Source organism: Mus caroli, chromosome 12 (genome assembly GCF_900094665.2).
Source record: "Mus caroli chromosome 12, CAROLI_EIJ_v1.1, whole genome shotgun sequence".
Lineage (NCBI taxonomy): Eukaryota > Metazoa > Chordata > Mammalia > Rodentia > Muridae > Mus > Mus caroli.
Genome location: NC_034581.1, coordinates 48,228,609 through 48,242,640, shown reverse-complemented (window position 1 = coordinate 48,242,640; position 14,032 = coordinate 48,228,609). Strand labels below are relative to the sequence as shown.

The 14,032-nt window shown below is 43.2% G+C and overlaps 1 protein-coding gene across 9 annotated transcripts in view; it reads right to left on the bottom strand.

Moving 5' to 3' along the window:
* Window positions 1–14,032, bottom strand: part of Akap6 (A-kinase anchoring protein 6) — a 432,222-nt gene that overhangs the window by 275,104 nt on the left and 143,086 nt on the right. Inside the window, exons 1-2 of one of the 9 annotated variants that reach the window (XM_029484608.1) lie at window positions 5,080–5,213; window positions 4,670–4,780 (exon numbers count right to left, since the gene is read on the bottom strand). The exons of 6 other annotated variants lie outside the window; for them this stretch is intronic. In XM_029484608.1, coding sequence (XP_029340468.1) covers window positions 4,670–4,675 — 6 coding nt within the window. In that variant the 5' untranslated portion in view covers window positions 4,676–4,780; window positions 5,080–5,213. Of the gene's footprint in view, window positions 1–4,669; window positions 4,781–5,079; window positions 5,214–14,032 lie in introns of those variants that run through there. 2 more of the 9 variants (XM_029484609.1, XM_029484610.1) reach the window with 2 other exon arrangements.

Here is a 14,032-nt window from a genome sequence, read left to right as displayed (position 1 = left end):
TGCATGAGGCACTCCCTAGGGGACAGGAGAGCAGTGGTGCAGGGCTAGCCGTGCATGCATGAGGTCCTAGGGGACAGGAGAGCAGTGGTGCAGGGATAGCTGTGCATGCATGAGGCACTCCCTAGGGGACAGGAGAGCAGTGGTGCAGGGCTAGCCGTGATGCATGAGGCTTAGGTGACCTCCATCACGAAAAAATAAAGCAATGTAAGTCAAACAGTAACAAGACAAACAAGTGAATGCAATAAGACTTCCTTCTTTCCTTTTGTTGTTCTTTTTTCTCATGAGTGCTAAACTTTGTGTTTTAAAATACAGATTACCCATCTAGAAGTTCATAAACCAAAAATCCATTCACAGCACATAATTGTACAATGAACTTTGTGGACTACCACTCTGATGAAGAATGTGAACCTTCCCACAAGCCCCTCTGGCTGGAAAAGAGCAAGACTATTAATTATTATAACCATTCCTTCTTTTCTTCTTGGTAGTCATTTCAGTTACTTGGTATCCAGTCCTAAATCAAACAATACAAGCGTTCCTGTTTGGTCTTAATGGAAATATAAGCATACAGAATAGACCCCTTTGTATTGCTTTTCCACCAAATATTATTTCTGAAGAATCGTCCCATCCTGGGTTGTTCTGTATTCACATTTATGTGGAACTGGATATAGAACCCAGTTGGTCTTGAATTTGCAGCAATCTTTCTGCCTCAGCCTTCTAAATGTTGGTAATACAGGAAATGCCACCACGCCCAAGTAGACCTATGCTTTAATAGACAGATGAATACACAATCTACACATAGACTATTCGGAAAAATAAAGTGAGCAGTTTTTGAAGACTCTTACCTTCCCAGACTATGCTGACTTAAGACATTCCAAAATACTTTGACAAGAGAAAGGCAAAAAAGAAGGAAGATGTATAAAGTGATTTAACCAGCAACTCCCTCCTAAATGGCATTAAAATCCCTACTAATTACTTCCTATATGGCATTAGACTCCTACTAACTAACTTCTATATGGCATTAGACTCCTACTAACTAACTTCTATATGGCATTAAGACCCCCTACTAATTACCTCCTATATGGCATTAGACTCCTAATAACTACCTTCTATGTGGCATTAAGATTCCTCCTAACATGGGGCTTAGTGGTTAAGAGCACTAGCTGCTCTTCCGAATGGACCCAGGATCAATTCCCAGCACCAGCATGGTAGCTCACAGCTGTCTGGAACTCTAGTTCTAGGGAGTCTGACACTCTTACTCAGACATACATGCAGGCAAAACTTAAATGCACATGAAATGAAAATAAATTCTTTAAAAATATATTCCTGTTGGGCTGAAGAGATAACTCAGGGGTTAGGAGCACTGGCTGCTCTTTTAGAGGTCCTGAGTTCAATTCTCAGCGATCACATGGTGGCTCACAAGCATCTGTAATGGGATCTGATGCCTTCTTCTGGCATGCGGGTGTGTATGCAGATTAAATACATCATACATACATACATACATACATACATACATACATACATACATACATACACACATACATACATACACACATACATACATGTATGCATATATCTTTTTCATAAAAGAAGATTCCTATTAACCACTGGCATAATTACACAAGTCTGGCCTCCCAACCCTGACCTCTTGTTGCTATCCTGGTCTCCATGGCAACTACAACCACCTCACTCCAGTGCTCATGTTTCTGAGGCTACTTGTGTGAGAAGGAATTGACTTGAGGTGCCCAGTGTTATTTCACTCTGAAGCACTTGTTCCATTATCAGCGGGCAGAAGCGAAATCATTCTGTTGCTGTAGCCTTGTAGCTGTCTCCCCACAGCTAACTCCTAGAGCCTGAGAGAGCATCCCTGAGGATGGTGAGAGGTCTGACACCTGGTGGCACTCACTTCCTGTGACTAATAGCCAGCCTGTGATAGAGCTCAACAATGGTCCTATCTTTACCCTTCTTTTTCCATGTTTGCACAAAGGCAAATATTCATTCATTCAGTCAGTCAGTCAGTCAGTCAGTCATTCAAAAAGTGTTGACTGGATGTCAACAGTGAGTGAAGCATCCCTCACTCCTCTGGGAAGTATGTGCTAACTAGAGCACAAAAGCAGAGTTCCAGCTCTAATAAACCCCAGGTGTGTACTGACACAAATACAGGGTGCAGTGTTCTGGTTACAATGAAAGTTAAATATCTGGAATAAGAAACAAGGTATATAGTTATAGATTTTGCCACATTTTGGGAAAAAGTGAGCTAAGTTCCTGTTGGGTTTTTTTTTTTCATCCTGAAAGATCCTGTAAGGCACAGGATGTCCTCATATGCACATTCCACTGCCCTACCACATCCCGGATGTCCTAGAGTTCTCTCTCTTGTGCTTCAATGGCTTTTTAAGGTTGGGACCACACAGTTCATCAGAATGCCCGTGGTCGATACACAGATGGGCCTCAATGACCAACTAGTAATAAACGAACAGGCAAAATCTAAAATGAAGCTTTAAAGACTGCTTATGGGATTTTCCTGTAATACAAAGCTTCCCTAAGATGCTAGCATGCCTGTTTCCTGGGTCACTGAGGCGCTCTAAGAATTCTGAGTGGTGAGGTTCATTCTCTTCACACTGTCTACAGATGGTAGAACTATATATAAAAGACTGAAAACAGTGCCTACTCCTAACCCAGAGGACTGCAGTTGTTACACAGTCAAGCATGCACCTGTTTTTAACAGCTGACAGTCATTCTGATTGGCCAGTGTTCACTGCATGCTAAGTGTTAAATATATGAATTTAAGTATCATGTATAAGGAAGGTTGCCATTGATAAAATAAATGATGAGGGAGAAGCCTGGCTATCTGAGCTCTAGCACTGTAATGTGAAATTATAGGACATATGAATGCTATCTGTGAATTGTCCTTATACATTAATAATCAAATAAATATGTTAATAAATAAAATGTATGTTATTTTTTGTAGGTAGCTTTTATCAAAACTTCTTAAAGGAGAAATACTTGAAGGAAAAGCAGGAATGGCTATATAATATCAGAAAAACATTCATCAAAAAGAATATACCTGGAGATAAAAAGACTCATTTCATAATGATAAAAAAACAAATTCATCAAGAACATATATGGCTAAGCTCATGCCCCGATGTGGAGCTTCAAAATAAAACAACTAGCAGTGGGACTCCAAGGAGAAACAGACAGATTTATAGTTACAAGGTCAACGTCTATGCACTTCTCTCAATAGGGCATGAGGAAAATACACACAAAGATATAGGTAAAGAAAATGTTTAACAAACTAGCAACTAGTTTGACATTAAGTCAATTACAGAGTCAAGTGGTCCTCCCAGACAACAGTGCCATTCATACTTTTTCAAGTGACAACTCCTACAGAATAGATGATAATCACAAAATCACTCTTAGATGATTTAAAAGATTTAAGCCACAATACATATGCCATCTTAATGTGATGCAATTGAATTAGAATAAGACAATAGAAATAATAATGAAGACTTCTGGAAATCCCCAAATATTTAGAAAGTAAATAATACTTTAAAAAATAACCCATGCATCAAAGAAAATAGCTGAAATGTAAATGAGAAAGCATCTCTGCATGGTTAAGTAAAACATTCCCCTCTACTGCTGCTAAAGTCTAGTCTGTAGCATCTTTATATCACATGAACCTCCTGAGAGGTACCCTATGCCGTACTAAACATCAACCTAGCCTTCAAGGACAGTGACTGCAGCTGATAAACACCAGACACAGAAATAATTTCTTCCAAAAGTCCAAACAAAAAAGCCGAAGCAAGAAAGAAAGCCATAACCCAGGGGCTGGAGGGACGGGCTCAGCAGTAGACAGTTCCTGCTTCTCTTGCAGAGGCCTGGAGCAATTACCAACACCCACATGGTGGGAGTGGGGTTAGGGGACTAATAACTACAGCTCAGGGGTCCAGCACCCTCTACTGGTTTCTTCAGGTACTGCACACATGTGCATCCAACACACACACACACATGCATGCACACATGCATGCATACACATATACTTAAGTAATAATTTTAAGCTAGAACAAACAAAAGAGGTATCACCCCTCCACAGGCAATTGGCTTACAGAAAACAACTGCTGACGGCCCCATTTTTAACTAGTAACCCTTACACTTAACTCCTAGAATACTCCTCTCTTCATATAATTGTCAGAACTTCAAGACTAACCTTTCAGTAACGTGAATAACCATCTCTCGAACAGTGAGGTGGAGACACACAAGTGCATCCAGAGTTGAAGGCCATCGTCATCTTCAGACAGTTTGAAGCCCGCTTGGGCTGCATGAAATTCTCAAAACAAAGTTCCATCAAGCTAAGTGTTGACTGCTATTCACTGTGAGTGGATTCTAGAAAAGCGATCAGCGGTCCAAGTACATGCTAAATTACACCAGTTACAAAACGATATATGTATTGTGATATAAGGGATATATATATATACACACACACACACACATATATATAGTTTCGAAGTATCTTTGACAGTATTTATATACCTGTTTTCATGCCAGATACTTGAGAGTTAAAGCGAACCTGAATGTATAAGCCAGGTCAGCACAGTTAGGGTAAGCAGAGCAGTGTGCATGTTACGCTGATGGGCCCAACAGCAGGGTGGGGGTGTATGGAAAGCGCAGTAATTACGTTCATCAGTCTGGGTCCTGTTCTTAATGTGTAAACACCACTTGCTCTGAAATGAAGGGCATTAACCTTTTTTCCATCGTCTCCCACAGATTCCAAGCCTTTCTTTTGCAACTGGAATAAGGGAAATAAAACAAAAGAGAGGAAGGCCAGTCTTCAAAAGACTTTTATTATAAGCTGAACAAATTCCTTAGCCTCCCTTACCTCCTAGGATCTAGATGTAGGTTCTTGACAACACTATGGAGACTTTTTTTTTTAAAAGCATATTGCCTAGCTAGGGAGTGTAACACAGAGCCCATCAAAACAGTTATGCATGTGTGGGAGAGACACTTGGGGCTCTGGTTCAATGAATGGTTCAATGACTTCTGTTCATTATAAAGAGTTCCCCACCCCACCCCCACCCCCCAGCCTACCTGAATGAAGAAGTCCGGTGTGTGGCAATGTCCTAAACAGGTTGCTGCAGTTTCCTGTCCTTTGGCCAAGCCATCCACTCTGCAGTTACTCCACCATACAACAAGCAAGAAGCAGCAGAGAGAAAGCCCAGATCGGGTGACTCAAGTCGATTTGGTTTTCGACCGGCTGTCACCGGTTAACCAGCTTTACAAACAGAGAATATGACTTTCTTTCCATACCTGGACAGGCCAAGAGCTGTGGGCCTAACTGCTTTAGAGGCTTGCAGTGAACTGTAATGACAGTGAGGTTTCAGATGCACAGTCACTCAGCTCACAGACTGCTAACTGGAATTTCATCCCACATGTGCCCCTCACAATTAGCAGGGTTATTTTAGGCACTGACCTAAGTTCCCTGAGAATGCACGCTGATGGCAAAGTCTGTCTAATGTGTCAGTTGCTTGGTTACACTAGAAGCTTGTGTGCAAAGCTTACTGTTCGTATGGTCTGTTGGTGTGGTGTTTCTTCTGCACAACACTGCATTTTCAGCTCAGAAGAAACACCAGGATTACCCACATCTCTAAATACCGACAGGGAGCTCAGCCCAGGAGGCAGACCACAGTTACAGATTTGCTAACTGCCTGCACTGTCAGAACACAGAAGCCAAGAAGAGCATGTGAGTGTCTTGGACAGCTGTGTGGAGAAATGGTTTGATTCTTGCTGGCAGTACACATCACACAGTGCTCTGCTGCACAAGGAAACTGCTCAGAATCCTATGTAGATTGTTCAGACCCTCCAGAGACAGCTAGAAATACAATATACTATAAATATGTTTCACAATTATGAAAGTTTGCTGCTAGATTTTGACAGATATCCACAAAGCATGCCATTTGTCATAAACTACATACTGACCCACCTACTGGCTAGCATGACTGTTCTATAAATGTGGGTCTTAGGAAAGAAATAACCAAGAGACTGTGGAAGGGAAGGGCATGGTGCCCCCTTACCAGTGTCTATCCTTGGCAGTGCTGAACATTCTTGCTCCTAGACATGTGGCGTGTGCTCACAAAGCTTCCAGCTTTTTCATAAACACCCCACTCATGGCTTCCACAAACACCGGGCCCCAGGAGAGAGGGTGAATGTTCCAGAGGAGTAAGCAGAAGTTAGAATTTTCTGACTAGAGGTCTGCTGAGAACCAGTCAGCTTCATTGTCAAAGAAGCTTAAATAAAAGCTAGAAGTGACTCATCCCAGTATTCCCCTAAAGGGGGAACTTTCTTTCCCTCACGCTGGCTCTCTCAAGCACCCCACCACTCACCCCTCCTTGCCTGAAGAATACTTAGTCTTCTGTGAGCCCCATCTCTGCTTCTTCTGACATCTCAATAGTCTCTTCACCCCGTAGCCCACACTCAGAACAAGCAACTCTAGTTGACCCTTGCTGTGTCCAGTTCCTTTCTGCAGGGCTGCTTTAAAGTGGCCCTGTGCCCTTCGTGGGTGATAATAAAGGTTTGCTGAGTGGAGGAGCTCTAGAGTGCTACAGAATTGCTGGGAAAGAAGGCTACACTGAGGTTCAAAGCAAATTCTACTTAGCCTGCTACTAGTTGAGGTGACGAGTAGTCCTGAGGTGGCATGTACATTATCCAGAGTAAGCCGCAGGCATGGCCAAGCTTCCATGCAAATGTGGCTCACTTAAAGCCGATTCCCAGGTCATCGGTCCAGAGCGTTTCTAGTCTGTCAGGCCCGATGATAAGACTTGAGTGACCCTGCCTGAGGCCTCTCACTTTATTCTCTTCCTGACAAAGTCATTTTCCACGAGCTGAAATTCTTCCATTGGTGATGACCACCACACAGAAAGGTAGATAGAGTCAAAGCCACCTCATAAGGAGGATTATCACACACTAATGGTGTACCCTGGTGACACTTCTGAATTACTTGAAAATCTTTCCCAAGTAACGAAAAGAAAAGCATATTTGCTACAGAAGTGGTCATGACATCTAGAAAGCTAGGAGACCCCTTAATTTCTTTATTGTCACTCTCCTCTATTTGACAGCATATTAGATAGATGTAGATGATATAGATATAGGGTAGAGATATGCCATGTCATCTCAATGGTCTCTTTACCTCCTATCTATATATACTAGGCAATTGAAGTTCTCACTACAGAATATTTAAAAAATGTTACTTGACTGTTGGTTGTTATATCAGAAAAAAATAACACATTTTAAGATACATTTGTCATAGACAAATGTTTCCAAGCATTCATTCTCTGTATAGAAACAACTGGAAAAACACATAGGCACATTCCTGGCCAGAAGCACATTGAGGCTTGTGCAGATGGTACTGGGAGATGAAGGAGAGTAAGAAGGATCAACCTGAGCTGATGGAGGGGAGTGCACTGAGCTCAGCTCCTGAGAGTGTGTCCTCTGTCTGCTGAGTACTAAACTCTGTCTATCACAGGGCAACCTAAATTCAAACTAACAATGGGAGGGAGGGGTGGAGGGACAGAGGGACGGAGGGACAGAGGGAGAGACAGAGCACAGTTTCAGTTCTGTGGTCATGGTCACTTAACATTCTGGCAGGAACAAACAGGACATGTACTATTTTTAATTTTTATTTAAATAGCTGTCAACTCTTGCTAGCTCAAAAGAAGAAAGATGGCAAAATCAAGACAGGATTTTCTAACCAGAACCAAGTACTGGCATCAGTCTGGAAAAAGCTATGCATAGTTGAGAAGTTACATATTCCTTATGGAATCTAAGAAACATGTAAATATAATTTTCTGTTAGTTAGCCATACCCCAAATATTTATGTAGATTGAGTTTTCATGATCTAAACTGCATTAGACTAGAAGTATCTTGGTCTGTAGATTCATTTGGATTTTAGAATATTTCTATGTGCACAATAAGATATTTTGGGGAAGAAACCCATCCGGGTTTCATGTATATCTTGTATACATAGCTCAAAGGTAACCATATATGTTATTTTTACCATGCCTGTGTTTTTATTGCAACCATCACGTGAGTTCAAGTGTAGTGTAGGATTTTCCACTTCTGACAAGATATTGGCAGTCAAAAAGTTTCACTCTTTGGAATACTACATATTTTAAATTTTCAAGTTAGGGATTCTCTCTCTCTCTCTCTCTCTCTCTCTCTCTCTCTCTCTCTCTTTCTCTGTGTGTGTGTGTGTGTGTGTGTGTGTGCAGCACGCGCGCGTGTGTATTTGGTGCTTCAGATACAAGGCTAATACATTTAAGATCTCTATATGAAAATTCCATTTCTTGACTAGCATTCAATAGAAAGCATGCATTCATTTGAATATAAGTTAATTAGTTCAACATTCATTATATACTAAGCTCTATATTCACTTCAGAGAAATTCTAAAATGAAAAGAATTTTGTTTCAGTCCTCAGGGACCTTAGAGATAAACAGTTCCCAAAAGGAAGTTGCCTGCTTGGCCAAGCAGTGTGTCAGCCTCAGAAGGAATAAGAGCTCCACAGCGGCCAGCCGGTAGGAGAGCACTGGAGAGAAGCTGCAGACTGTGAGGCCTGTAAGCCAGAGAACAAGAGGAGATGCCCATCCCAGGGGGCCATCCTGACCTGGATAGGAAGCTAGTGGGGTGGGAGCTGGCTTCATTCTGTCTGCTTCTTTGCCTGTGAAATGAATTTCTCAGTTGGAGATAAAGCTCTATGGGCTACCAAAACACCGGCTGTGGAGTTCCTGCCTGGACTTCCCATGGAATGGACCCTAATCTGAATTGTGAGTGTAAATAAATCCCTGAGCTACTTTTGGTCAGAGTTGTTCTTGTCACAGCAACAAAAGTCAAACCAGAACAGCTCACGCTATGCAATGCTTACAACCCAGTATAGAGATTGCTGTAGACATAAGCCTAGTTCTTACAATGATACATTTTAAGCCAATGGCTCAGAATCACAAAGTCCTCTGAACTGGAAATCTTCCAACTCAATTTCCTCTTAATGTAGAGGAAACAAACCTAGAAGGCCATCCTTAGTCACAGGCCAGAAGGGGACAGTCCCTGAGCAGAGGCAGAGAGATCTCTCAGTACCCATAGCACAAAAAGTCTGGCTGCAGTAGATGCTGCAAGGGCATGTGTACAATATAGGCAGTTGCTAGACAGAGGGCCACAGAGAGCTGCTCTTGGATTTAAACACAGTGCTGAAGGCTTAGGTCTGGTTCACAGTTTTGAAAGACCTTTCCTTGTCTTGACAGGGAGTGGGAGTGGAGTCTTTTCAATAATGCAAACAGCTACCACAGTTGGGCCCATGGTAAGGCGGTGGGACTGAGACAAAGTGAACAAATTTATTGAAACAAAACAGAATGAAACCACCAGGGAACTACAAAAGGCGTGATTCAGTGACTGATGGGCTCTAGTGTGGGAACAGGCAGAGAAGCTGTGAATAGAGTTCCTCATTTCCTGTCACGAGTGACTGGGTACCCCAGAAAGAAGGATCTGGCCTGAGGCACAAAGCAATTGAGGAAGGACGCTTTCTAATGGCATCCCAGCAAGAGGACTTGGAGGATTCGAGGTCCTTTGCTCCTCCCAGAGACATGGGCTTAAAGTGGACTTATTATCCTCTGACAAGACTATGGTGCTCTGACAGAAGACCAGCTTTCCATTTCCATGTTATTTTTATTTCTGGTTATGACAGACTAGCTTATGGACACCAGCTACCACACTAAGGGAAACTAGAAAGCTAGAAAACCAATCAGTCTGAAGGCATCAGAGAGCCGCTTCCAGAGTAGAGCAGAATCCAGAATTTAAGATCCCACCCAGAACGGAACTCAGAGGGAGGGCACTGTCACCATCTTCTCATACAGATTCATAAGCACAACTGAGAGGTTGGGAGGCTGAGACAAAGTTAAAATAGACTCCAAAGCTAGAGGGAGAAAAATAAACAAGCTCAGAGCCCACCACGAAGGTGGGATAGTGGAAAAAATCCAGGCTTTTCAGAGAGAAAGGATTAGAGGTATAGGGATAAATCAGAAATAGATTTACCAAATTCCTTACCAAATGAATCCAATAATACACACGCACACACACACACACACACACACACACACACACACACACACACACACACACACATATACATATACATAAAAATTGGATACATTCATTCTGGGAACTAAGGTTGGCTTAATATTTTAAAAAATGATTAATCATATGGTCTCAGTATGTTCAACGGGGGGCATTTGATAAACTTTATAAACCATAAACATTTGAACAAAAGAAGCCAAATACACAAAGATACATCTTATATGACTACAAGTATTGGAAGCACTAAGATGGGCAGACTGAGGTATGATATACTCCTCTAGGATGATGAGTCTCTCAGTTTGGAGTGGACACAGTCACTAGCTAGAGGCTCCTTTGCTGGGATCGTTGTTGTAAGAGGACAGAGACTGGGTAACTGGGATCTGTTCCTCCCACAGGCTCAGTGATGCTACAGCTCGCTTCTGTGCTGAGGCGCATGGCTAGATGCATTCCCTCTAGGAGGAGACTGGCAGCAATTGCCCCTGGAGAGAGGACTGTGTCTTAGGAGTAACAGGCAAGGCACCTTCCCATGGGAAGCCATCCTGCTTACCACCTTAAGAATTTTGACTCCTTGAATGCATTATTGAATCATCAATCAACCAAAAAAACCCCAAAAACCTGAATATAAAAACTTAATTCTTTATATATTAACTCCAAAATATTCTGTGAGGTAAGATAACTGGTCACATATAATAGTCAATAAAGGCTGTATCAATAAGAATGTGAACACAGATCGGAAGTCTAAATGACTAAACACTACATGGTCAGTAGACGTTCTCACTACAGAACACGGCCGGGGGGTGGGTGGGGATCGGGAATGTCATTTGACTTGATTTTGTACAACACTTTTTTAAACTTTTTATTGGTTCCTTGTGAGTTTCCCATCAGGCACCCTAGTCCGGCTCATCTCTCCGTCCCCTCGTATCCACCCTTGCAACCTACCCCCAATCAAACTTAACACAGATAAACAAACAACGACAAAACAAAGCATAAAAAATACCCATCTCTTTATGGAAGCTGTAGTGTGCCGTGGTGTGACCCACAGTCTATCCCTTTGTCCACACATCTTTACTTGTAAATGATCATTGCCATGAACATCGTCAGTCTGGTCTGAGATCCCTGGTTTCTGTGATACCATCAGTATTCAGTATTATATGCTCACCGGTCGTGAACTCTGAACTTGCCTGAGCCAGCTCTGCCCTTCACCAGCAGCAGGACTCTAAAGAGCGAACCCTGACCTTTGGGCACCACAGTAGAGCTGGCCCTAGTGGAGGAGGTACGCGTGAGCCATCCTGGAGGGTGGAAGTGTGGGAGAGCTGGTGTGAGGTGCTGTGGGAGCATGGGTGATGCCCTCTCCCTTTCCCCCTCGTTAGCAGCAATAGGTGGGAGGACTATCCCTGCCCCCTCATTGACTGTAGCACGTGGGAGAGCAGAAGGGAGGGGGAAATCACCCCTGCGCCTGTGCCACCCCATGGCAGACAAGTGGAAGTGGTGAGGTTGGCTCTCCTATACTCTTACCCTCCGGGCAGCTCAGCCATACCCCAGTCACAAGGGCCAGCTCCGCTGTGCTGCTTGGGCAAGGTGCAGGCCCCGCTTCCCCAGATGCTGTCAGCAGTGAGAGATAGGGCCAGCTCTCCAGAGTGTTGCATCCAGTGAGGGGCAGGGCCAGCTATGCACAGTCCTTGGATATTTACGTAGTCCCCACGGACTGCCCCAACCAGGGAATCCCCATGTTCTCCAGTGAGGCATGAACACTGACATTGTCGACACCAGCTGCTACAAAGCCACAGACCCAGACATGGCCCTCTGTGGCAGCGTAAGCTGGGACTTCATCAAGGCCCCAGGGGGCAGGGCTGGCTCACAGCTGGCCACTCCTCTCCACCCTCCAGTCTCCAGTTTCATCTCTCTTCATTATGCTCAAGCTGCTCTACTTCTCTTTCTCTTTCCTCTGACCAAACATTGTGGTGACTCCTGCTGCAGCCTGGACACATGGCCGCCAACTCTGAGTGACATCCTCCATCTATGTTGTGTGGAGTGGTTACAAGCGGGCGTCTGTGGCCCACATGTGCTGTGCACTGAGGGCAGGTCTGTGGACGGCACAATGGTCTTCGGTCTCTGTTTATCTTCCTCCTGCTGCACTGTGCTGCCTGGATTTGACTTGAATTTTGTGAGTCCTACGCATAAGACAGCTTGGGCCACCAAGCCAGGTATCAAGCTAGGATTAAAAAAAGAAAAAAAAAGGCTGCCTTCTGCTCTGTCCCTGGCATAAGGAAAACACTACCAACAAGGTGTCTCTTTGCCCATTGCCAAGGGCACAACCATCTCTATATCAGAAAGAAATATAGCATGTTTTAAGGTACCTTTATCATAGATGAAACTTTATATCCACAAATTCTTTGTGCTGAAACAACTGGAAAACCCACATAAACAACTTCCTGGAAAGAAACACTTTCAGGCTTGCACAATGGTACTGAGAGATGAAGGCATAAGCTGACGGAGGGAGAGTGCGCTGAGCTCAGTTCCTGAGGGTGTGTCCTCTGTTAAATACTAAACTGTGTCTACCACAGTAAAATCTAAATTCAAACCAATGGTGAGATAAAGCCATTTTTAAACATGTGTGTTTGGCATCCCAAATCTTTTGGCTCTACAGAACTGCTTTCTTCCCTCAGAATAGCTGGATGAGTCAATTTATACTACTGTCACCAAACCACGGAAGGAAACACCAGACAGTGTGACTGTGAATGGATACCTCTTGGTGACTAGGCATGGAGACTGAAGAAAATAAAGCCTGTGAGTCCCCCTATGGTGGTGCTATTTCAGGCATAAGTGTCTGGGGGATGGGCATAGAGACCTTTCATTAGTGCAGGACCCCATGGAGGAGAGTTCACTATTTACATCATTCATAAGCTTTTTCCTCCTCAACTATGGCCAAAACCCTCTCTTATTTGGAGCAATGATACTCAGTCTGCACTGAAGGATAATTTGCTTTGTCTCTTTAGATATCTGACATAGCACCTATAGTTCTCCTAAGACCAAATATTCCCTTATTATGTATAACTTTAAAAAAAAAAAGTGTAGCCGGAAATAGGGCTCGGTTGTTGAGAGCACTCTTACTGCCTGTCTCCTGGAGGACTTGGGTTGAATTCCTAGCACCATATGGTGGCTTAGTAGTCTGTAAGTCCAGCTTCGGGGGTTGGATTGAGTGTCTACTAATGGTCTCTGGGAGTGCCAGGTACACACATGAACATACACGCGCACACACACATGTGTATACACACAGGTAAAACACTCATACCCATAAAATTAAAATAAATAAGCTCTAGAAATAAAAAAGAAGAGACTAAAGTTTTTATCAGACACCCCCAAAGCGAAATTATTAAGAGCATCAACCCGAATTCCAAGGTCCAGCTCCCTCGAATCTGCAGAAATACTGTTTCATCTTCTCACAACTCAGGGTGCATTACAAATCCTTAACTGTCCTCAAAAGACCTAAGTCATCGTAACTCCAGTGTGAGGAAGATCAAGACTTCAGAAACTCTCAGTCTGGTTGGGGCTGCTAGAATAAAACATCATCGCTAAGTAGCTTGTGAGTGATAGAAATGTGTTTCTCGAAGCTTTGGAGGCCACAGATCCTGGGTTGGATGGTTTATGTCTATCTCCCTTGTCCTCGTCAAAGGGCTACATCACCACCCTTGGCCACTCACAAACAGATCTTCTTACTATTTCCCAATTTAACTTTTTAAGTTATACTTTCCTTTTTTTTAAAGATTTTTTTATTTATTTATTATATGTAAGTACACTGTAGCTGTCTTCAGACACTCCAGGAAAGGATGCCAGATCTCGTTACGGATGGTTGTGAGCCACCATGTGGTTGCTGGGATTTGAACTCTGGACCTTTGGAAGAGCAGTCGGGTGCTCTTACCCACT